Source organism: Chiloscyllium plagiosum, unplaced genomic scaffold (assembly GCF_037043375.1).
Source record: "Chiloscyllium plagiosum isolate Xiang-an unplaced genomic scaffold, Cpla_swu_hap1 HiC_scaffold_27, whole genome shotgun sequence".
NCBI classification, from domain to species: Eukaryota; Metazoa; Chordata; class Chondrichthyes; order Orectolobiformes; family Hemiscylliidae; genus Chiloscyllium; species Chiloscyllium plagiosum.
The window spans coordinates 72,516,316-72,542,198 of NW_028270165.1; the positions used below are offsets into that span (position 1 = coordinate 72,516,316).

At 45.5% G+C, this 25,883-nt stretch overlaps 1 protein-coding gene across 1 annotated transcript in view; it reads left to right on the forward strand.

Annotated features, from left to right (window-relative positions):
• Window positions 1-506: 506 nt before the first annotated feature.
• LOC122547711 (FH1/FH2 domain-containing protein 3) overlaps window positions 507-25,883 on the forward strand; it is a 61,569-nt gene continuing 36,192 nt past the window's right edge. Inside the window, exons 1-2 of the mRNA XM_087974874.1 lie at window positions 507-884; window positions 1,998-2,153. Of these exons, the coding sequence (XP_087831000.1) occupies window positions 507-884; window positions 1,998-2,153 (534 nt within the window). The remainder of the gene's footprint in view (window positions 885-1,997; window positions 2,154-25,883) is intronic.

The following is a 25,883-nucleotide window of genomic DNA, read 5'->3' on the forward strand; positions in this document are numbered from 1 at the left end:
CGTCTCTCTCCCCCCCTTGACCCTTCTCCCCTGGACGTCTCTCTCCCCCCCTTGACCCTTCTCCCCTGGACGTCTCTCTCCCCCCCTTGAACTTTCTCCCCTTGACGTCTCTCTCCCCCCCTTGACCCTTCTCTCCTTGACGTCTCTCTCCCCCCCTTGAACTTTCTCCCCTTGACGTCTCTCTCCCCCCTTGACCCTTCTCCCCTTGACGTCTCTCTCCCCCCCCTTGAACCTTCTCCCCTTGACGTCTCTCCCCCTTGACCCCTCTCCCCCCTGACCCCTCTCTCCTAGACCTCTGACCTCTCTCCCCGCCACCCCCTTTACCCCACTCCCCCACACCACGTGACCCCCTCTCCCCATCTGACCCCCCCACCAGGTGACCCCTCTCCCCCCACACCACGTGACCCCCTCTCCCCCACCATCTGACACCCCCGGCCACGTGACCACCCCCTCTCCCTCTGTGACGTGTCTCCCCCCCCCCCCCAACAAAAGCCCCTGCCCCCCCGATGTGGGAGACCCCGTTGACGGACGGCGTCAAGCGGCGGCTGCGGCTGCAGAGCCTGGACTTCACCGACCTGTGGGAGGACGGCGAGGGGGACGCGCTGCCGGCCGAGGCCCCGGGCCCTCCCCCGGGCCCTGTCCCCCCTCCCCCTCCTCCTCCCCCGGCCCCGGCCCCGGCCCCGGCCCGGCCCCAGGCTCCCCCCGGCACCGTCCGCCTCTTCTGGAGGGCCCTGCCGGGGGAGCCGCTGCTGCTGCCCCGGTGCGGCCGCTTCGGCCCGCGGACGCTGTGGGCCTCGCTGGAGCCGGTGGCCGTCGACGGTGACGCCCTCCGCCGCCTGTTCGCCGCCACCCGCGGCGGCGGCGGCGGCCTCCACCACCAGCAGGTGAGCCTCGTCCCGTCCCCCCCGCGAAATGGTCCGCCCCGGCAACCCCCCCCACTGGAGCGCGGGTTGGAACGGTCCGCTGGCAGTCCTGAAGGAAGGGATCGACCATCGGGGGGGGCGTCTTCACGCGGAGGGGTGGACCCACCGTGGACCGGCCCTACGCTCGTGCACGTCACGTTGCGTCACTCCCCCCCCCCCCCCCGCTCCGAGTTGCAAATGGAAGAGCCGGCGGGCAGTTTGAACGGGAGGGTCCTACCATTGTGCATCAGGATGGGGGAGGGTGTGTGTGCGTGCGAGAAGAGGTGAAGGATAACCTCCTCTCAACCCCAGCAGGATAGTTCTCCCCCTGGCGGTGGCCTAGCGGTGATGTCACTGGGTTGGGAGCCATTTGCTTCCAGCCACAAATTGGGGGTTCGAATCCCACTGGTGGGATCTCATGTAGGTTAGGGTGGATTGGCCGTGCTAAATTACCCATAGTGCCCAGGGATGTGCAGGTTAGGGTGGATTGGCCGTGCTAAATTACCCATAGTGCCCAGGGATGTGCAGGTTAGGGTGGATTGGCCGTGCTAAATTACCCATAGTGCCCAGGGATGTGCAGGTTAGGGTGGATTGACCGTGCTAAATTACCCATAGTGCCCTGGGATGTGCAGGTTAGGGTGGATTGGCCATGCTAGATTACCCATAGTGCCCAGGGATGTTCAGGTTAGGGTGGATTGGCCATTGGCCTGAATGGTCTGCTTGCACACTGCAGGGACTCTCCGAAGAACAGGTGGACAAAGAAGTGGGTAATGGAATGACTCCCTCCTAGTTGGGGTCAATGCCGCAACCTGAGTGGGGGGTGGGAGTGGGAGTGGGGGTGGGGATGGAGTTCAACAGGAACTGGCGACGGGGCATAGACGGACTCAGGGAGTGGGTTATGGAGCTGGAGGACAAAGTGGGAAAGGGTGGAATGGCCACGAAGAACAAAACACGAGGGGAATCGCTCTTTCTCTCGGTGTGGGAGAGTCTCTCTCCCTCGGTGTGGGGGGGGGGGGGGATGGTGCGGCTGGTCTCCGTCTGCCTGTGCCCCATCCTCCCACAACCGCTGTGACTGGCCTTGTCTCTCTGATGTAGCGCCCATGCTCCGGGAGGACGCAGGAGCTGACTGTTCTGGGTCTGAAGAGGAGCAACGCCATCAACATCGGCCTGACTGCCCTGCCGGCCCCTCACATCATCCGAGCCGCCCTGCTCAGCTTTGACCAGTGTGTCCTCGATAAGGACGCCATTGAGGTGTGTGTGTATCTCTGTGTGTATGGATATATCTGTGTGTCTGTGTGTGTATATCTGTGGAGAAAGTGAGGACTGCAGATGCTGGAGACCAGACTTTGAAAAATGTGGTGCTGGAAAAACACAGCGGGTCAGGCAGCATAAGCCCTTCTTCAGGAATGAGGCTGGTGTGCCAAGCGGGCTGAGATAAAGGGTAGGGGGGAGATATGCTGGGAATACGATAGGTGGAAGGAGGTGAGGGTGAGGGTGATAGGCCGGAGAGCGGGTGGGGGCAGAGAGGTCAGGAAGAAGATTGCAGGTCAAGAAGGCGGTGCTGAATCCGAGGGTTGGGACTGAGATAAGGTGGGGGGAGGGGAAATGAAACTGGAGTTCATCCCGGTTGGGTTGGAGGGTTCCTAGGCGAAAGATGAGGCGCTCTTCCTCCAGCCATCGTGTGGTCAGGATCTGGCGATGGAGGAGTCCAAGGACCTGCATGTCCTTGGTGGAGTGGGAGGGGGAGTTCAAGTGTTCAGCCTCGGGGCAGTTGGGTGGGTTGGTTGGTCTGGGTGTCCCAGAGGTGTTCTCTGAAACGTTCCGCAAGTAGGCGGTCTGTCTCCCCAATGTAGAGGAGGCCACATTGGGTGCAGCGTTTGTAATAAATGATGTATGTGGAGGTGCAGGTGAATTTGCGGCGGATATGGAAGTATCCCTTGGTGCCTTGGAGGGAAGTAAGGGGGGAGATGTGGGCGCAAGTTTTGCATTTCTTCGGGTGCAGGGGAAGGTGCCGGGAGTGGAGGTTGGATTGGTGGGGGGTGTGGACCTGACGAGGGAGTCGCGGAGGGAGTGGTCTTTTCAGAACGCTGATAGGGGAGGGGAGGGAAAGATATCCCTTGTGGTGGGGTCTGTTTGGAGGTGGCGGAAATGACAAAGGATGTTATGATGTATCTGGAGGTTGGTGGAGTAGTAGGTGAGGACCAGTGGGGTTCTGTCCTGGTGGCGGTTGGAGGGGCGGGGTTCAAGGGCGGAGGAGCGGGAAGTGGAGGAGATGCGGTGGAGGGCATCATCAACCACGTCTGGGGGTAAATTGCGGTCTTTGAAGAAGGAGGCCATCTGGGTTGTTCGGTATTGGAACTGGTCCTCCTGGGAGCAGATGCGACGGAGACGAAGGAATTGGGAATACGGGATGGCGTTTTTACAGGGGGCAGGGTGGGAGGAGGTGTAATCGAGGTAGCTGTGGGAGTCGGTCGGTTTGTAGTTAATGTCTGTGTTGAGTCGGTCGCCCGAGATAGAAGTGGAGAGGTCTAGGAAGGGGAGGGAGGAGTCTGAGAAGGTCCAGGTAAATTTGAGGTCGGGGTGGAAGGTGCTAGTAAAGTGGATGAACTATTCAACCTCATCGTGGGAGCACGAGGTATATCTGTATGTGTGAGTGTGTATATGTGTATGTATGTATATATATCTGTGTGTGTGTATATATATCTGTGTATATGTGTATATATATCTGTGTATGTTTGTGTGGACGTGTGGATATGTGTATATATATATATATATATATATGTGTGTGTGCTGTGTGTATATATCTGTGTGTGTATATATCTGTGTATCTATATGTATATATGTCAGTGTATGCATATGTGTGTGTGCATATGTGTGTGTAGGTGTATATGTGTACATGTATACATACACACGTGTATGCGTGTGTATACACGTGTGTACGCGTGCGTGTGTACGCGTGCGTGTGTACGCGTGCGTGTGCACGTACGCGTGTGCACGTACGTGTGTGTACGTACGCGTGCGTGTGCACGTACGCGTGTGTACGTACGCGTGCGTGTGCACGTACGTGTGTGTGTACGCGTGCGTGTGCACGTACGTGTGTGTACGCGTGCGTGTGCACGTACGTGTGTGTACGTGTGCGTGTGCAGGTACGTATGTGTACGCGTGCGTGTGCAGGTACGTGTGTGTACGCGTGCGTGTGCACGTACGTGTGTGTACGCGTGCGTGTGCACGTACGTGTGTGTACGCGTGCGTGTGCACGTACGTGTGTGTGCATGTGTGTGTATACACGTGTGTGTGTGTATACACGTGTGTGTATGTACACGTGTGTGTGTACACGTGTGTGTGTACACATGTTTATACACGCGTGTGCGCGCGTATGCGTGTGTGCGTGTATATATGCGTGTATACATGTGTGCGCGCGTATGCGTGTATACACATGTGTGTGCGTGCCTATGCGTGTGTGCGTGCCTATGCGTGTGTATACACGCATGTGCACGTGCCTATGCGTGTATACACGCGTGTGTACGCGTCTGTGTGTGTATACACGCGTGTGTACGCATCTGCGTGTGTATATACACGTGTGTGTGTATATACACGTCTGTGTATACACACGTGTGTCTACACGTGTCTGAGTACACGTGTGTGTGTATATGTGTATGTGGTTATGTGTGTGTATGTGTGTGAATATTTGTGTGTATATATATGTATGTGTATGTATGTGTGTATATGTATGTATGTGTATTTGTGTATGTATGTGTATTTGTGTGTGTATGTACGTGTATTTGTGTGTATGTATGTATGTGAATGTCTGTGTGTGTGTGTATATATATGTGTGTGTATATATGTATGTGTGTGTATATATATGTATGTGTGTAATTGTATATGTGTGTGTCTGTGTATATGTATGTGTATATGTGTCTATACGTGCGTATGTATGTGTCTGTATATGTTTGTATACATGTGTGTATATATGTATGTGTATGTCTGTGTGTGTATATATGTATGTGGGTATGTGTGTATATGTGTATGTATGTGTATTTGTGTGTATGTATGTGTATATGTATGTATGTATATATATATGTGTGTGTTTATATGTATGTGAATGTGCGTATATATGTGTATGCGTGTACATGTGTGTATGTGTGTGTGTCTGTGTATATATGTGTGCGCCTGGGTGTATATATGTGCGTGTGTGTATATGTGTGTATATATATGTGTGTTTGTTTATATGTGTGTATGTGTGCATATATGTATGTGTACATGTATGTGTGTATATATGTGCCTGTGTGTATATGTGTGTGTGTCTGTGTGTGTGTATGTCTGTGTGTATGTGTGTATATATATGTATGTGTCTGTATATATGTGTGGTGTGTATATATGTGTGTCTGTGTATGTGTGTATATATGTATGTGTATGTCTGTGTATGTATGTACATGTCTGTATATATGTATATGTGTGTATGTATGTGTTGATGTGTATATATGTGTGTGTCTGTGTATATATGTGTATGTGTGTGTATATATGTGTGTGTCTGTGTATATATGTGTATGTGTGTGTATACATGTGTGTGTTTGTGTGTATATATGTGTGTGTATACAGTGTGTATACATGTGTGTGTATATGTATGAGTATGTCTGTGTGAGTATATATGTGTGTGTGTGTATATATGCATGTGTATGTCTGTATATGTGTGTGTATATATATGTACGTGTATGTCTGTATATGTGTGTGTATATATGTATGTGTATGTCTGTGTATATATATATATATGTATGTGGGTATGTGTGTATATGTGTGTGTGAATATTTGTGTGTATATATGTATGTATGTGTATTTGTGTGTATGTATGTGTATATGTGTGTGTACATATGTGTATATGTGTCTGTACATATGTGTGTGTGTCTGTATATGTGTGTGTGTCTGTATATGTGTGTGTGTCTGTATATGTGTGTGTGTCTATATATGTGTGTGTGTGTCTATATATGTGTGTGTGTCTGTATATGTGTGTATGTGTATATGTGTGTATGTGTGTGTGTCTGTATATGTGTGTATGTCTGTATATGTGTGTATGTATGTGCCTGTATATGTGTGTATGTATGTGTCTGTATATGTGTGTGTCTGTATATGTGTGTGTCTGTATATGTGTGTGTGTCTATATATGTGTGTGTGTCTGTATATGTGTGTATGTGTGTGTGTGTCTGTATATGTGTGTATGTGTGTGTGTGTCTGTATATGTGTGTGTGTGTGTGTGTCTGTATATGTGTGTATGTGTGTGTGTCTGTATATGTGTGTATGTGTGTGTGTCTGTATATGTGTGTGTGTGTGTGTGTCTGTATATGTGTGTATGTGTGTGTGTCTGTATATGTGTGTATGTGTGTGTGTCTGTATATGTGTGTATGTGTGTGTGTCTGTATATGTGTGTATGTGTGTGTGTCTGTATATGTGTGTATGTGTGTGTGTCTGTATATGTGTGTCTGTGTGTGTGTGTATATGTGTGTGTATGTGTGTGAATATTTGTGTGTGTATGTATGTGAATGTATGTGTATTTGTGTGTATATGTGGGTATATATATATGTATGTGTGTATATGTATGTGTGTATATATATGTGTGTGTATATGTATGTGAATGTGCGTATATATGTGTATGCGTGTATGTGAATGTGCGTATATATGTGTATGCGTGTATGTGTGTGTGTCTGTATATATGTGTGTGTCTGGGTGTATATATATGTATGTGTGTGTGTATGTGTGTGTATATGTATGTGTGTGTGTGTATATGTATGTGTGTGTATATATATGTGTGTGTATATATGTATGTATATGTGTGTGTATATATGTATGTATATGTGTGTGTATATATGTCTGTGTGTATATGTGTGTGTATATATGTATGTGTATGTCTGTGTGTATATGTGCGTGTATATATATGTATGTGTATGTCTGTGTGTATATGCGTGTATATATATGTATGTGTATGTCTGTGTGTATATGTGCGTGTATATATATGTATGTGTATGTCTGTATGTATATGTGAGTGTATATGTATGTATACAGGTGTGTGTATATATGTATGCGTATGTCTGTGTGTGTATATATGTACGTGGGTATGTGTGTGTATATATATGTGTGTGTGTGTGTGTATATATATGTATGTGTATTTGTGTATGTGTGTGTATGTATGTGTATTTGTGTGTGTATATGTGGGTATATATGTGTATGTGTGTATATGTATGTGTGTATATATGTGTATGCGTGTACGTGTGTGTGTGTCTGTGTATGTGTGTGTCTGGGTGTATATATGTACGTGTGTGTATATGTGTGTCTGTATGTGTGTACATTTGTGTGTGTATATATATGTGTTTATATATGTGTGTGTCTGTGTGTATATATATGAATGTATGTGTGTATATGTATGTGTGTACATGTATGTGTGTATACATGTATGTATGTGTGTATACATATGTGTCTGTATATGTATTTCAGTGTATATGTGTGTATATGTACGTATGTATGTAGATGTGTGTATATACATGTGTGTATATATGTATGTATGTGTATTTGTGTGTATGTGTGCATATGTGTGTATGTATGTGTATGTGTGTATGTATGTGTATTTGTGTATATGTGTGTACATGTATGTGTGTATGTATATATGTGTGTGTCTGTATATGTGTGTGTATATGTATATGCCTGTGTATATATAAGTGTGTATATGTATATGTCTGTATGTGTATATATGTATGTGTATGTCTGTGTGTATATATGTATGTGTGTGTGTATATGTCTATGTGTGTATATGTGTCTGTGTGTATGTATGTGTCTGTATGTGTGTATATATGTTTGTGTCTGTATATGTGTGTATACATGTATGTGTATGTGTGTGTATATGTAAGTGTGTGTATATATTTGTGCCTGTGTATATATGTATGTGTATACATGTATGTGTGTGTATATATGTGTATGTGTACATGTGTATATATGTGTGTCTGTGTGTATACATGTATGTGTATGTATACATGTGTGTGTGTATATATATATATATATATATATATATCTGTATATATGTGTGTATACGTGTGTGTGTATACATTGTGTGTGTATATATGCGCGGGTGTGTATGTGTGTATATATGTGTGTCTGGGTGTGTATGTGTGTATATATGTGTGTGTATGTATGTGGGTGTACATATGTGTGTCTGTATATATGTATGTGTGTGTATATGAATGTGTCCGTGTTTATATGTGTGTATATATGTGTGTGTATATGTATGTGTGTGTACATGTGTGTGTATATGTATATATGTATGTGTGTGTATATATGTACGTGTATTTGTGTGTAAATATGTATGTGTGTGTATATGTATGTCTGTGTATATATGTATGTGTGTCTGTCTATGTGTGTATGCATGTCTGTGTATATGTGTGTGTGTATATATGTGTGTGTGTATAAATGTATGTGTGTATATGTGGATGTGTGTATATATGTATGTATGTGTGTATATTGGTGTGTGTACGTGTGTATACATTGTGTATATATGTGTTTGTGTGTATATATGTGTGTCTGTGTGTATTTAGATGTGTGTGTATGTGTATGTATATGTGTATATGTGTACATGTGTGTCTGTGTAGAGACGTGTATATGTTTGTGTATATATGTATGTGTGTATATGTATGTGTATGTGTGTATATATGTATATATGTGTATGTATATGTGTGTATATATATATGTTTGTGTGTATATATGTATGTGTATGTGTGCATATATGTGTGTATGTGTATGCATATATGTGTGTATGTGGGTGCGCGTATTTGTGTGTATATATGTATCTGTGTGTATATATGTATGTGTGTGTATTTACATGTATGTGTGTATGTATATATGTATCTGTGTATTTACTTGTGTGTGTGTGTATATGTGTGAGTGTATATATGTGTGAGTATATGTATGTGTGTATATGTGTGTGAGTATGTGTGTGCATATATGTGTGTGTGTGTGTATATGTGTGAGTATATGTGTAAGTATATGTGTATGTGTGTGCATAAATGTGTGTGTGTGTGTATAGGTATGTGTGTGTATATGTGTATGCGTGAGTATATGTGCATGTGTATGTACATATGTGTGTGTGTGTGTATAAATGTATGTGTGTGTATATATGTGTGTGTCTGTGTGTATATATGTATGTGTGTGTACATATGTGTATATGTGTGTGTCTGTGTATATATGTGTGTTTGTGGGTGTACATATGTATGTGTGTATATATGTGTGTATATATGCATGTGTGTTTACATGTGTGTATATATGTATGTATGTGTGCGTATGTGTGTCTGTGTGTATATATATGAATGTGTATATTTGTGTATGTATGTGTGTATATGTGTGTCTGTGTGTATATATGTGTGTGTATTTGTGTGTATATATGTATGTGAATGTGTGTGTATATGTGTATGTCTGTGAGAATATATGTGTCTGTATATGTGCATATATATGTGTGTATGTGTATATATGTATGTGTGTAAATGTATATATATGTATGCGTGTGTATGTGTATATATGTGTGTGTATATATGTGTATGTGTGTATTTATGTATGCGTATATGTGTGTATATATGTATGTGTGTCTGTGTGTATATATGTGTGTGTCTATATATATATATATATATATATGTATGTGTGTCTGTGTGTATATATCTGTGTGTCTATATATATATATATGTGTGTGTGTGTATGTGTGTATATATGTGTGTGTGTATACATGTGTGTGTTTGTGGGTGTACATATGAATGTATGTGTGTGTATATGTGTGTATATAAGCCTGTGCCTGTGTGTATATATGTGTGTTTACATATGTGTGTGTATATATTTTTGTGTGTGTGTGTGTATATGAATGTGTATATATGTGTATGTCTGTGTATATATGTGTATGTCTGTATATATGTGTATGTCTGTGTGTATATATTGTGTGTTGGGGTGCGTATATATGTGTGTGTGTCTGTGTGTATATCTGTGTGTGTCTGTATATATGTATGTGAATGTGTGTATATATGCATGTCTGTGTATATATGTATGTCTGTATATATGTGTATGTGTGTATGTATATATATATGTGTGTGTGTATGTGTGTATATATGTATGTGTGTATGTATATGTGTCTGTGTGTATATATGTGTGTGTCTGTATATATGTGTGTGTGTCTGTGTGTATATATGTGTGTTTGTGGGTGTACATATGTATGTGTACATATGTATGTGTGTATATATGTATATATGCATGTGTGTATATATGTATGTGTTTACACGCGCGTATATATGTATATATATGCGTGTATATATATGTATATATTGTGTCTGGGTATATGTGTGTGTATATATTGTGTCTGGGTATATGTGTGTGTATATATTGTGTCTGTGTATATATGTGTGTGTATATATTGTGTCTATATATGTGTGTGTATATATTGTGTCTGTGTATATATATGTGTGTGTGTCTGTGTGTGAATGTCTGTGTTTGTATATATGTATGTCTATGTATATATGTATGTGTCTGTATATGTGTGTGTATATGTATGTATATATGTGTTTATTTGTGTGTATGTGTATATATGTATGTGTGTATATATGTATGTGTGTATATGTGTGTCTGTGTGTGTATATATGTATGTGTATGTCTGTGTGTGTATGTATATGTGTATATATATGTGTGTATGTATGTGTTGTGTATGTGTGTCTGTGTATATATGTGTATGTGTGTGTATACATGTGTGTGTCTGTGTGTATATATGAATGTGTATACAGTGTGTATACATGTGTGTGTGTATATGCATGTGTGTGTATATATATATGTGTGTCTGTGTATATATGAATGTATGTGTGTATGTGTGCGTATACATGTATGTGTATATGTATGTGTATGTGTGCGTATATGTGTGTATATATGTAAGTGTGTATGTGTATATACGTGTATATGTGTATGTGTGTATATATGTATGTGTATATTTGTGTGTGAATATATGTGTATTTGTGTGTGTATATGTGTGTGTGAATATATGTGTATTTGTGTATATATGTATGTGTGTATGTATATATGTGTATTTGTGTAGATACGTGTGTATGTATGTGTGTGTATATTTGTGTATGTGCATTTATGTGCATGTATACATGTGTGTATGTGCATGTGTATATTGTGTGCATGTGTGTATATATGTATGTGTGTATATGTGTATGTATGTCTGTGTATATGTAAGTGTATGTGTGTATATGTATGTGAATGTCAGTGTGTATATATGTGTGTATATATATATATGTATGTGTTTGTATATATGTGTGTTATGTGTGGTGTGTATATGTGTATGTCTGTGTATGTGTGTATATATGTGCCTGTATATGTATGTGTGTGTATGTGTATGTATATGTGTGTATGTGTATATATGTGTGTGTGTGTGTATACATGTGTGTATATATGTATGTGTATGTCTGTGTGTGTGAATATATGTATGTGGGTATGTGTGTGTATATGTATGTGTGTGAATATGTATGTGTGTGTATATATATGTATGTGTGTGTATGTATGTGTATTTGTGTGTATATGTGTGTGTATATGTGGGTATATATGTATGCATATGTATGTGTGTATATGTATGTGTGTATATGTATGTGCGTATATATGTGTATGCGTGTACGTGTGTGTCTGGGTGTATATATGTACGTGTGTGTATATGTGTGTACATGTGTGTCTGTGTGTGTACATTTGTGTGTATATATGTGTGTATGTATATATGTGGGTGTACATATGTGTGTGTATATGTATGTGAGTGTATATATATGTACGTATATGTGTGTATATGTGTATATACATGTGTGTATATATGTATGTGTGTGCATGTGTGTATGTATGTGTATTTGTGTATATATGTATGTGTATGTATATGTGTGTGTATATGTGTATATATGTGTATGTGTCTGTTTACATATGTGTGTATATATGTATGTGTGTATGTGTGTGTGTATATATGAATGTATATATATGTGTGTGTGTATATATTGTGTCTGTGTGTATATGTGTGTGTGTCTGTGTGTATGTGTGTGTCTTGTCTGTGTATATGTATGTGAATGTCTGTGTGTGTATATATGTATGTGTCTGTATATGTGTGTATATGTATGTGTGTGTATATGTGTATGTCTGTGGTGTATATGTGTGTATATATGTGTGTCTGTGTGTATATGTGTGTATATGTGTGTATATATGTATTTGTGTGTATATATGTGTGTGTATATGTGTGTATTTGTGTGTACGTGTGTGTATATATGTATGTGTGTGTATATATATGTCTGTATATATGTGTCTATATGTGTATGTGTGTGTATATATATATATTTGTGTTTACATGTATGTGTCTGTGTGTGTATGTGTATGTCTATGTGTGTGTATGTATGTGTGTATATGTGTGTATGTGTGTATATGTGTGTATATGTGTGTATATATGTATTTGTGTGTATATATGTGTGTGTATATGTGTGTATTTGTGTGTACGTGTGTGTATATATGTATGTGTGTGTATATATATGTCTGTATATATGTGTCTGTATGTGTGTGTGTATATATATATTTGTGTTTACATGTGTGTGTCTGTGTGTGTATGTGTATGTCTATGTGTGTATATGTGTGTGTATATATGTATATGTGTTTGTGTGTATATATATATGTATGTGTGTGTATATATATGTCTGTATATATGTGTCTATATGTGTATGTGTGTGTATATATATATATTTGTGTTTACATGTATGTGTCTGTGTGTGTATGTGTATGTCTATGTGTGTGTATGTATGTGTGTATATGTGTGTATATGTGTGTATGTGTGTATATGTGTGTATATGTGTGTATATATGTATTTGTGTGTATATATGTGTGTGTATATGTGTGTATTTGTGTGTACGTGTGTGTATATATGTGTGTGTGTATATATATGTCTGTATATATGTGTCTGTATGTGTGTGTGTATATATATATTTGTGTTTACATGTGTGTGTCTGTGTGTGTATGTGTATGTCTATGTGTGTATATGTGTGTGTATATATGTATATGTGTTTGTGTGTATATATATATGTATGTGTGTGTATATATATGTCTGTATATATGTGTCTGTATGTGTATGTGTGTGTATATATGTGTCTGTATATGTATGTGTGTGTATGTATGTGTGAGGATGTGTGTGCATATGTGTGTGATGTGCGTGTGTATATGTGTATGTGTGTATAAATGTATGTATATGTGTGTGTGCACACCTGTGTGTCTGTGCATCTATTTGTGTGTCTGTATATCTGTGCACGTGTATGTGTATATCTGTGCGTGCATGCATATATCTGCGTGTGCATATCTGTGTGTGTATACAAATCTTGTGTCTATGTATCTGTATGTATATATTTATACCTGATATATGTGTGTGTGTGTGTATAAGTATATATCTGTGTTTGTGTATTTGTCGGAGTGAAAGTTTTCCCCTACCTGGGAATGGGTGTACAGTGACCTAACCTTTATAGATGGCTGCCCCCACCTTCCCATCCACCCTGAGGAGTTGGGCAAGAATGAACCGAGAGACTGCTAGTGCACTCTGTGTACAGAATAAAGACAAAAATATTAAAATATCCCCTAATCGCCCCCATCCCCACCTACTCTTCATGCCTCCCAATAGCTCCATGACACCTAGTGCTCTGTATGCACCCCTCGGTCCTTTATAATAGTGTCAGTTCATGCCAGATCATACACCCCACCCCGCTGCCCTTTCACCTTTTGAACCAACTCACTGTGGGCAGACCTCCGAATCCAGGTCTGAACGAGAGGGAACAAGATGAAAGTTTATCGCAGAGTTCTCTTTTTTTAAGAAAAAAAAACGTCACTGTCAGGAAAGCACGTCTGTTTTAAATTCCTTCACCCCACTGTGAACCATTTTAAAAACAAACATTTAGTTCAAGTGCGGAATTCATAGAATCATGAAAAGGAACACAGATATGTTGTGAGGTGGAAGGCACCCCAGGGTGATAATGGCTCCTTGTGAAAGTATCAAACCCAGTATAGGAAATTCTCAGTCAAATGAGGATAACCAAGTTTACTTCTAACAGTTCCTTCCAGGGGAACCTGACCGTTCCCAAAATCTGGTCAACGTCACCAAAGAGAACATCTGGCTCAATCTGACATCACTTCCTCCCGCCAAAATGCCAGGTGCCGTGCTGGGGAGGAGACGAGGGTACTGGTGCTTGTGAGTGTGGGTATTAAAATTGGTCACGTCGTGACGGAGTCATTCAGCAAAGAAACAGACCCTTCGGCCCAACCGGTCTGTAATCCCAAGCTAAACTAGTTCCCACCTGCCTGCTCCAGGCCCATATCCCTCCAAATGTTTCCTGTTCATGTTTTATCCAGATTTATTTTAAACGTTGTAACTGTATCCACATCCACCACTTCCTCAGGAAGTATACTCCACACAGAACCACCCTTTGTGTAAACAAAAATTGCCGCCTTGTGTCTTTTTAAAATCTTCCTTCTCTCTGTGTCCGCGAGTCTTGCAAACCCCCCCTCCCCCCCAAAAGACAACTCCGAGACACCTCATCTGTACCCCTCATCACTCCTCAGCCTCCTACTCTCCAATGGAAAATGTCCCCGGCCTCTCCTCATACCTCAAGCCCTCCGTTCCCGGCAACAACCTGGTAAATCTCTTCCGAACCTTCTCCAGCTTTAATAATATCCTTCCCGTAATAGGGCGACCTGAACTGGACACAGTACACCAGACGAAGCCTCACCAACGTCCTGTACAACCCCAACGTAACGTCCCCAACCCCCTGTACTGAAAGGTCTGAGCGATGACGGAAAGCATGCTAAACACCTTCTCAACCCCCCTCTCTACCTGTGAGGCAGACTTCAAAGAATTATGTACCTGAACCCCGAGGTGTATCTATTCTATAACACCACCCAAGACCCTGCCAATAATTGTATAAGTCCTGTCCTTGTTTATTTTGCCTAAATGCAACCCCTCGCATTTGTCTGGATTAAACTCCATCTGCCCCTCCTCAGCCCATTGACCCAATTGATCAAGATCTCATTGTAATCTTCAGATATCCTTCTTCACTGTCCACTGTACCACCAATCGTGGTGTTTGTTTGTGTCTGTATTCAAGGTAAAGACGTCCAAACAGCATCTATTAATATGTCGAGACTTCACCTGTAATACTGGGTGTGGAATGAGAGAGGCGTGAGACTGAGGAAGTCAGTAATCTCTCCACGAAAGAAAAATGTTGATTTCAAGATCGCCAACTGGGTTGGGAGCTTTGTGGGCAGGGATGTGGAGCTCTGAGGTGGTGTGGAGGTAGGATTTTTCCAAACACAGAACACACGATATATTACAGAACACAGGACATAGAATACAGAACACACGATATAGAACACAGGACATACAACACACAACATGCAACACAGAACACAACATTCACAGAAGACACAACATAGAACATAGATCACACACCATAGAACACAACTTAGAACATGCTCCAGAACACAGAAAACACAACATACACCATAGAACACAGATCACACAACATAGAACACACAACTTAGAACATAGAACACAACATACAACACAAGATGCAACATAGAACACAGGACACACAACATAGAACAAAGAACACACACCACAGAGCATAGAACACAGAACACATGATATAGAACACAGATCATAGAACACAACATACAACACAGAACATACAACATACAACACGTGATATAGAACACAGAACACATGATATAGAACACAGAACACAACGTACAACACAACACACAACATAGAACACGTGATATAGAACACAGAACACATGATATAGAACACAGAAGACACGACATAGAACACAGTTCACACAACAAAGAACACAACTTAAAACTCAACATAAAACACAGAACACAATATACAACACAACATAGAACACAGGACACATAACATAGAACGTACATTAGAACACAGCATAGAACACAGGACACATGACATAGAACAGAAGACACAATACAGAACACACAATATAGAATACATGATATAGAACACACAATACAGGACATAGAACACAGAACACACAACATAGAACACAGCACAGAACGCAATATATAACCGAGATCACACGATTTAGAACACAGAGCATAGGACACAGGACGTACAACATAGAACACACAAAATGGAACACAAAACAATGTAGAACACACAACCTATAACACAGAACACAACACAGAACAGAGAAAACAGAGCACACAACACACGACATAGAACAACACAACACACGGTATAGAGCACAGAACACACAACATAGAACATGCAACCCAGAACACACACCAAAGAACGTAGAACACATAACATAGAACATGCAACATAGAACACAGATGAGACACAACAAAGAACACATACAACATAGAGCACTCAATAAGGAACATACAACATAGACACGGAAGGCACAACACACAATGAAGAACATAGAACGTAAAACACCCCACAAAGAATAGAGAACACAAAATTCTCAACACACAACACAGAACATACAATATAGAACGCAGAATATAGAGCACAGAAAGGGGTAACACGCTCTGACTGAAGGCTGTGTACCTTCACTTTGGACTGGCAGGAGATTTGTCTTACCTTTATGTCTGCACTAAGTGACAAGGGAAGATGGTGGTAGTGTGAGCCTGGTTTCTTTGCCTGTGGAGGACATGGAGTGAGGGCAAAGCACAAAGCAGGTAGAGCAGGTCTGAGAGCAAAGGAGGAAGGTTGAAGTGCTGAGAGAGGGAGGCTGGCCCAGTGCAGGGAGCTGGGTGTCTGTGTGTGTGTGTGTGAGAGAGAGGGACAGTGTGTGTGTGACAGAGAGAGAGAGGGACAGTGTGTGTGTGTGAGAGAGAGGGACAGTGTGTGTGTGAGAGAGAGAGAGGGACTGTGTGTGTGAGAGAGAGAGAGGGACTGTGTGTGTGAGAGAGAGAGAGGGACTGTGTGTGTGAGAGAGAGAGAGGGACAGTGTGTGTGAGAGAGAGAGAGGGACAGTGTGTGTGTGAGAGAGAGAGGGACAGTGTGTCTGTGAGAGAGAGAGGGACAGTGTGTCTGTGAGAGAGAGAGGGACAGTGTGTGTGAGAGAGAGAGGGACAGTGTGTGTGAGAGAGAGGGACAGTGTGTGTGTGTGAGAGAGGGACAGTGTGTGTGTGAGAGAGAGAGAGGGACAGTGTGTGTGAGAGAGAGAGAGAGAGAGGGACAGTGTGTGTGAGAGAGAGAGGGACAGTGTGTGTGTGTAAGAGAGAGAGATAGGGACAGTGTGTGTGTGTGAGAGAGAGGGACAGTGTGTGTGTGTGAGAGAGAGAGGGACAGTGTGTGTGTGTGAGAGAGAGGGACAGTGTGTGTGTGTGAGAGAGAGAGGGACAGTGTGTGTGTGTGAGAGAGAGAGGGACAGTGTGTGTGTGTGAGAGAGAGAGGGACAGTGTGTGTGTGAGAGAGAGAGGGACAGTGTGTGTGAGAGAGAGAGAGGGACAGTGTGTGTGTGTGAGAGAGAGGGACAGTGTGTGTGTGAGAGAGAGAGGGACAGTGTGTGTGTGAGAGAGAGAGGGACAGTGTGTGTGTGAGAGAGAGAGGGACAGTGTGTGTGTGAGAGAGAGAGAGGGACTGTGTGTGTGAGACAGAGAGAGGGACTGTGTGTGTGTGAGAGAGAGAGGGACAGTGTGTGTGAGAGAGAGAGAGGGACAGTGTGTGTGAGAGAGAGAGAGGGACAGTGTGTGTGAGAGAGGGACAGTGTGTGTGTGAGAGAGAGGGACAGTGTGTGTGTGTGAGAGAGAGGGACAGTGTGTGTGTGTATGAGAGAGAGAGGGACAGTGTGTGTGTGTGAGAGAGAGAGGGACAGTGTGTGTGTGTGTGTGTGAGAGAGAGGGACTGTGTGTGTGAGAGAGAGGGACTGTGTGTGTGAGAGAGAGGGACAGTGTGTGTGTGTGTGAGAGAGAGGGACAGTGTGTGTGTGTGAGAGAGAGGGACAGTGTGTGTGTGTGTGAGAGATGGACTGTGTGTGTGTGTGTGAGAGATGGACTGTGTGTGTGTGAGAGAGAGAGGGACAGTGTGTGTGTGTGAGAAAGAGAGGGACAGTGTGTGTGAGTGAGAGAGAGAGGGACAGTGTGTGTGTGAGAGAGAGAGAAGGACAGTGTGTGTGTGAGAGAGAGAGGGACAGTGTGTGTGTGTGAGAGAGAGAGAGACAGTGTGTGTGAGAGAGAGAGAGGGACAGTGTGTGTGAGAGAGAGAGAGGGACAGTGTGTGTGTGAGAGAGAGAGGGACAGTGTGTGTGAGAGAGAGAGAGACAGTGTGTGTGTGTGAGAGAGAGGGACAGTGTGTGTGTGTATGAGAGAGAGAGGGACAGTGTGTGTGTGTGAGAGAGAGAGAGGGACAGTGTGTGTGTGTGTGTGTGAGAGAGAGGGACAGTGTGTGTGTGAGAGAGAGAGGGACAGTGTGTGTGTGTGTGAGAGAGAGAGGGACAGTGTGTGTGTGTGAGAAAGAGAGGGACAGTGTGTGTGAGTGAGAGAGAGAGGGACAGTGTGTGTGTGAGAGAGAGAGAAGGACAGTGTGTGTGTGAGAGAGAGAGGGACAGTGTGTGTGTGAGAGAGAGAGGGACAGTGTGTGTGTGAGAGAGAGAGGGACAGTGTGTGTGTGAGAGAGAGAGGGACAGTGTGTGTGAGAGAGAGAGAGGGACAGTGTGTGTGAGAGAGAGAGAGGGACAGTGTGTGTGTGAGAGAGAGGGACAGTGTGTGTGAGAGAGAGAGACAGTGTGTGTGAGAGAGAGGGACAGTGTGTGTGTGTGTGAGAGAGAGGGACAGTGTGTGTGTGTGTGAGAGAGAGGGACAGTGTGTGTGTGAGAGAGGGAGGGACAGTGTGTGTATGTCTGTGAGAGAGAGAGACTGTGTGTGTGTGTGAGAGAGGGAGGGACAGTGTGTGTCTGTGTGTGTGAGAGAGAGGGACAGTGTGTGTGTGAGAGAGAGGGACAGTGTGTGTGTGTGAGAGAGAGGGACAGTGTGTGTGTGTGTGTGTGAGAGAGGGACAGTGTGTGTGTGAGAGAGGGAGGGACAGTGTGTGTATGTCTGTGAGAGAGAGAGACTGTGTGTGTGTGTGAGAGAGGGAGGGACAGTGTGTGTCTGTGTGTGTGTGTGAGAGGGACAGTGTGTGTGTGAGAGAGAGGGACAGTGTGTGTGTGAGAGAGAGGGACAGTGTGTATGTGTGAGAGAGAGGGACAGTGTGTTTGTGAGAGAGAGGGACAGTGTGTGTGTGAGAGAGAGGGGCAGTGTGTGTCTGTGTGTGTGAGAGAGAGGGACTCTGTGTGTGTGTGTGTGTGTGTGTGTGAGAGAGAGGGAGGGACAGTGTGTGTATATCTGAGAGAGAGACTGTGTGTGTGTACGTGTGTGTGTACGTGTGTGTGTGTGAGAGAGATGTGTGTGTGAGAGAGGGACAGTGTGTGAGAGAGAGGGACAGTGTGTGTGTGAGAGAGAGGGACAGTGTGTGTGTGTGTGAGAGAGGGACAGTGTGTGTGTGTGAGAGAGGGACAGTGTGTGTGTGAGAGAGAGGGACAGTGTGCGTGTGAGAGAGAGGGACAGTGTGTGTATGTCTGTGAGAGAGAGAGACTGTGTATGTGTGTGTGTGAGAGAGGGAGGGACAGTGTGTGTCTGTGTGTGTGAGAGGGACTCTGTGTGTGTGTGTGTGTGAGTGAGAGAGGGAGGGACAGTGTGTGTATATCTGAGAGAGAGACTGTGTGTGTGTACGTGTGTGTGTGTGTGAGAGGGACAGTGTGTGTGTGAGAGGGACAGTGTGTGTGTGAGAGAGGGACAGTGTGTGTGTGAGAGAGCGACAGTGTGTGTGTGAGAGAGGGACAGTGTGTGTGTGTGAGAGAGGGACAGTGTGTGTGTGAGAGAGAGAGGGACTGTGTATGTGTGAGAGAGAGGGACTGTGTATGTGTGTGAGAGAGGGACAGTGTGTTTGTGAGAGAGAGGGACAGTGTGCGTGTGAGAGAGAGGGACAGTGTGTGTGTGTGTGTGTGAGAGAGGGACAGTGTGTGTGTGTGTGTGAGAGAGGGACAGTGTGTGTGTGTGTGAGAGAGGGACAGTGTGTGTGTGAGAGAGAGAGAGGGACTGTGTATGTGAGAGAGAGGGACTGTGTATGTGTGAGAGAGAGGGACAGTGTGTGTGTGAGAGAGAGGGAGGGACAGTGTGTGTATATCTGAGAGAGAGACTGTGTGTGTGTACGTGTGTGTGTACGTGTGTGTGTGTGAGAGAGAGATGTGTGTGAGAGAGAGGGACAGTGTGTGTGTGAGAGAGGGACAGTGTGTGTGTGAGAGAGAGGGACAGTGTGTGTGTGAGAGAGAGGGACAGTGTGTGTGTGTGTGAGAGGGACAGTGTGTGTGTGAGAGAGAGAGGGACTGTGTATGTGTGAGAGAGAGGGACTGTGTATGTGTGTGAGAGAGGGACAGTGTGTTTGTGAGAGAGAGGGACAGTGTGCGTGTGAGAGAGAGGGACAGTGTGTGTATGTCTGTGAGAGAGAGAGACTGTGTATGTGTGTGTGTGAGAGAGGGAGGGACAGTGTGTGTCTGTGTGTGTGAGAGGGACTCTGTGTGTGTGTGTGTGTGTGAGTGAGAGAGGGAGGGACAGTGTGTGTATATCTGAGAGAGAGACTGTGTGTGTGTACGTGTGTGTGTGTGTGAGAGGGACAGTGTGTGTGTGTATGAGAGAGAGAGGGACAGTGTGTGTGTGTGAGAGAGAGAGGGACAGTGTGTGTGAGAGAGAGGGACAGTGTGTGTGTGAGAGAGAGAGGGACAGTGTGTGTGTGTGTGTGAGAGAGATGGACTGTGTGTGTGTGTGAGAGAGAGAGGGACAGTGTGTGTGTGTGAGAGAGAGAGGGACAGTGTGTGTGTGAGAGAGGGAGGGACAGTGTGTGTATGTCTGTGAGAGAGAGAGACTGTGTGTGTGTGTGAGAGAGGGAGGGACAGTGTGTGTCTGTGTGTGTGTGAGAGGGACTCTGTGTGTGAGTGAGAGAGGGAGGGACAGTGTGTGTATATCTGAGAGAGAGACTGTGTGTGTGTATGTGTGTGTGCGTGTGAGAGGGACAGTGTGTGTGTGTGAGAGAGGGACAGTGTGTGTGTGAGAGAGAGGGACAGTGTGTGTGTGAGAGAGAGGGACAGTGTGTGTGTGTGTGTGAGAGAGGGACAGTGTGTGTGTGTGAGAGAGGGACAGTGTGTGTGTGTGTGTGAGAGAGAGAGGGACTGTGTATGTGTGAGAGAGAGGGACAGTGTGTTTGTGAGAGAGAGGGACAGTGTGTGTGTGAGAGAGAGGGGCAGTGTGTGTGTGTGTGTGTGAGAGAGAGGGAGGGACAGTGTGTGTATATCTGAGAGAGAGACTGTGTGTGTGTACGTGTGTGTGTGTGAGAGAGAAGTGTGTGAGAGAGAGGGACAGTGTGTGTGTGAGAGAGAGGGACAGTGTGTGTGTGAGAGAGAGGGACAGTGTGTGTGTGTGTGAGAGAGGGACAGTGTGTGTGTGTGAGAGAGGGACAGTGTGTGTGTGAGAGAGAGGGACAGTGTGTGTGTGAGAGAGAGGGACAGTGTGTGTATGTCTGTGAGAGAGAGAGACTGTGTATGTGTGTGTGTGAGAGAGGGAGGGACAGTGTGTGTCTGTGTGTGTGAGAGGGACTCTGTGTGTGTGTGTGTGTGAGTGAGAGAGGGAGGGACAATGTGTGTATATCTGAGAGAGAGACTGTGTGTGTGTACGTGTGTGTGTGTGTGAGAGGGACAGTGTGTGTGTGTGTGTGAGAGAGGGACAGTGTGTGTGTGTGTGAGAGAGGGACAGTGTGTGTGTGAGAGAGGGACATTGTGTGTGTGTGAGAGAGAGAGGGACTGTGTATGTGAGAGAGAGGGACTGTGTATGTGTGAGAGAGAGGGACAGTGTGTGTGTGAGAGAGAGGGAGGGACAGTGTGTGTATATCTGAGAGAGAGACTGTGTGTGTGTACGTGTGTGTGTGTGAGAGAGAGATGTGTGTGAGAGAGAGGGACAGTGTGTGTGTGAGAGAGAGGGACAGTGTGTGTGTGTGAGAAAGAGAGGGACAGTGTGTGTGAGTGAGAGAGAGAGGGACAGTGTGTGTGTGAGAGAGAGAGAAGGACAGTGTGTGTGTGAGAGAGAGAGGGACAGTGTGTGTGTGAGAGAGAGAGGGACAGTGTGTGTGAGAGAGAGAGAGGGACAGTGTGTGTGAGAGAGAGAGAGGGACAGTGTGTGTGTGAGAGAGAGGGACAGTGTGTGTGTGAGAGAGGGACAGTGTGTGTGTGTGAGAGAGAGGGACAGTGTGTGTGTGTGAGAGAGAGAGGGACAGTGTGTGTGTGAGAGAGGGAGGGACAGTGTGTGTATATCTGAGAGAGAGACTGTGTGTGTGTATGTGTGTGTGCGTGTGAGAGGGACAGTGTGTGTGTGTGAGAGGGACAGTGTGTGTGTGAGAGAGGGACAGTGTGTGTGTGAGAGAGAGGGACAGTGTGTGTGTGAGAGAGAGGGACAGTGTGTGTGTGAGAGAGAGGGACAGTGTGTGTGTGTGTGTGTGTGAGAGAGGGACAGTGTGTGTGTGTGAGAGAGGGACAGTGTGTGTGTGTGTGTGAGAGAGAGAGGGACTGTGTATGTGAGAGAGAGGGACTGTGTATGTGTGAGAGAGAGGGACAGTGTGTTTGTGAGAGAGAGGGACAGTGTGTGTGTGAGAGAGAGGGGCAGTGTGTGTCTGTGTGTGTGAGAGAGAGGGAGGGACAGTGTGTGTATATCTGAGAGAGAGACTGTGTGTGTGTACGTGTGTGTGTACGTGTGTGTGTGTGAGAGAGAGATGTGTGTGTGAGAGAGGGACAGTGTGTGAGAGAGAGGGACAGTGTGTGTGTGAGAGAGAGGGACAGTGTGTGTGTGAGAGAGAGGGACAGTGTGTGTGTGTGTGAGAGAGGGACAGTGTGTGTGTGTGTGAGAGGGACAGTGTGTGTGTGTGTGAGAGGGACAGTGTGTGTGTGTGAGAGAGGGACAGTGTGTGTGTGAGAGAGAGGGACAGTGCGTGTGAGAGAGAGGGACAGTGTGTGTATGTCTGTGAGAGAGAGAGAGACTGTGTATGTGTGTGTGTGAGAGAGGGAGGGACAGTGTGTGTCTGTGTGTGTGAGAGGGACTCTGTGTGTGTGTGTGTGTGTGAGTGAGAGAGGGAGGGACAGTGTGTGTATATCTGAGAGAGAGACTGTGTGTGTGTACGTGTGTGTGTGTGTGTGAGAGGGACAGTGTGTGTGTGTGAGAGGGACAGTGTGTGTGTGAGAGAGGGACAGTGTGTGTGTGTGTGTGAGAGGGACAGTGTGTGTGTGAGAGAGGGACAGTGTGTGTGTGTGTGAGAGAGGGACAGTGTGTGTGTGAGAGAGAGAGGGACTGTGTATGTGTGAGAGAGAGGGACTGTGTATGTGTGAGAGAGAGGGACAGTGTGTTTGTGAGAGAGAGGGACAGTGTGCGTGTGAGAGAGAGGGACTGTGTGTGTGTGAGAGAGGGACAGTGTGTGTGTGTGTGAGAGAGGGACAGTGTGTGTGTGTGAGAGAGGGACAGTGTGTGTGTGTGTGTGAGAGAGATGGACTGTGTGTGTGTGTGAGAGAGAGAGGGACAGTGTGTGTGTGTGAGAGAGAGAGGGACTGTGTATGTGTGAGAGAGAGGGACAGTGTGTGTGTGAGAGAGAGGGAGGGACAGTGTGTGTATATCTGAGAGAGAGACTGTGTGTACGTGTGTGTGTGTGTGAGAGGGACAGTGTGTGTGTGTGAGAGGGACAGTGTGTGTGTGTGAGAGGGACAGTGTGTGTGTGAGAGAGGGACAGTGTGTGTGAGAGAGGGACAGTGTGTGTGTGTGAGAGGGACAGTGTGTGTGTGAGAGAGGGACAGTGTGTGTGTGAGAGAGAGGGACAGTGTGTGTGTGAGAGAGAGGGACAGTGTGTGTGTGTGTGAGAGAGGGACAGTGTGTGTGTGTGTGTGAGAGAGGGACAGTGTGTGTGTGTGAGAGAGGGACAGTGTGTGTGTGTGTGAGAGGGACAGTGTGTGTGTGTGTGAGAGAGGGACAGTGTGTGTGTGAGAGAGAGAGGGACTGTGTGTGTGAGAGAGAGAGGGACTGTGTGTGTGAGAGAGAGGGACTGTGTATGTGTGTGAGAGAGGGACAGTGTGTGTGTGTGTGAGAGAGAGAGGGACAGTGTGTGTGTGTGTGAGAGAGGGGCAGTGTGTGTGTGTGAGAGAGAGGGACAGTGTGTGTGTGAGAGAGGGACAGTGTGTGTGTGTGTGAGAGAGAGGGACAGTGTGTGTGTGTGTGAGAGAGGGGCAGTGTGTGTGTGTGTATGAGAGAGGGACTGTGTATGTGTGAGAGAGAGGGACAGTGTGTTTGTGAGAGAGAGGGACAGTGTGTGTGTGAGAGAGAGGGAGAGTGTGTGTGTGTGAGAGAGAGGGACTCTGTGTGTGTGTGTGAGAGAGACTGTGTGTACGTGTACGTGTGTGTGTGAGAGAGAGATGTGTGTGTGAGAGAGAGACAGTGTGTGTGAGAGAGAGGGACAGTGTGTGTGTGAGAGAGAGAGACAGTGTGTGTGAGAGAGAGGGACAGTGTGTGTGTGAGAGAGAGGGACAGTGTGTGAGAGAGGGACAGTGTGTGTGTGTGTGTGTGAGAGAGGGACAGTGTGTGTGTGTGAGAGAGGGACAGTATGTGTGTGAGAGAGAGAGGGACTGTGTATGTGTGAGAGAGAGGGACTGTGTATGTGTGTGAGAGAGAGGGACAGTGTGTTTGTGAGAGAGAGGGACAGTGTGTGTGTGAGAGAGAGGGAGAGAGTGTGTGTGAGAGAGAGGGAGAGTGTGTGTGTGTGAGAGAGAGAGGGAGAGTGTGTGTGTGTGAGAGAGAGGGACAGTGTGTGTGTGAGAGAGAGGGGCAGTGTGTGTGAGAGAGAGGGACAGTGTCTGTGTGTGTGAGAGAGGGACAGTGTGTGTGTGTGAGAGAGGGACAGTGTGTGTGTGTGAGAGAGAGGGACAGTGTGTGTTTGTGAGAGAGGGACAGTGTGTGTGTGTGAGAGAGGGACATTGTGTGTGTGTGTGAGAGAGAGGGACAGTGTGTGTGAGAGAGAGAGAGGGGCAGTGTGTGTGTGAGAGAGAGAGGGACAGTGTGTGTGAGAGAGAGAGGTACAGTGTGTGTGTGAGAGAGAGAGGGACAGTGTGTGTGTGAGAGAGAGGGACTGTGTATGTGTGAGAGAGAGGGACAGTGTGTGTGTGTGAGAGAGAGAGGGACAGTGTGTGTGAGAGAGAGGGACAGTGTGTGTGAGAGAGAGGGACAGTGTGTTTGTGAGAGAGAGAGGGACAGTGTGTTTGTGAGAGAGAGGGACAGTGTGTGTGTGAGAGAGAGGGACAGTGTGTGTGTGAGAGAGAGAGGGACAGTGTGTATGTGTGAGAGAGAGGGACTGTGTATGTGTGAGAGAGAGGGACAGTGTGTTTGTGAGAGAGAGGGACAGTGTGTGTGTGAGAGAGAGAGGGACAGTGTGTTTGTGAGAGAGAGAGGGACAGTGTGTGTGTGTGAGAGAGAGGGACAGTGTGTGTGAGAGAGTTGGACAGTGTGTGTGTGTGAGAGAGAGGGACAGTGTGTGTGAGAGAGAGAGAGGGACAGTGTGTGTGAGAGAGAGAGAGGGACAGTGTGTGTGAGAGAGAGAGAGGGGCAGTGTGTGTGTGTGAGAGAGAGGGACAGTGTGTGTGTGTGAGAGAGAGAGGGACAGTGTGTGTGAGAGAGAGGGACAGTGTGTGTGTGAGAGAGAGGGACAGTGTGTGTGTGAGAGAGAGGGACAGTGTGTGTGTGAGAGAGAGAGGGGCAGTGTGTGTGTGTGAGAGAGAGGGACAGTGTGTTTGTGAGAGAGAGGGACAGTGTGTGTGTGTGAGAGACAGGGACTGTGTGTGTGAGA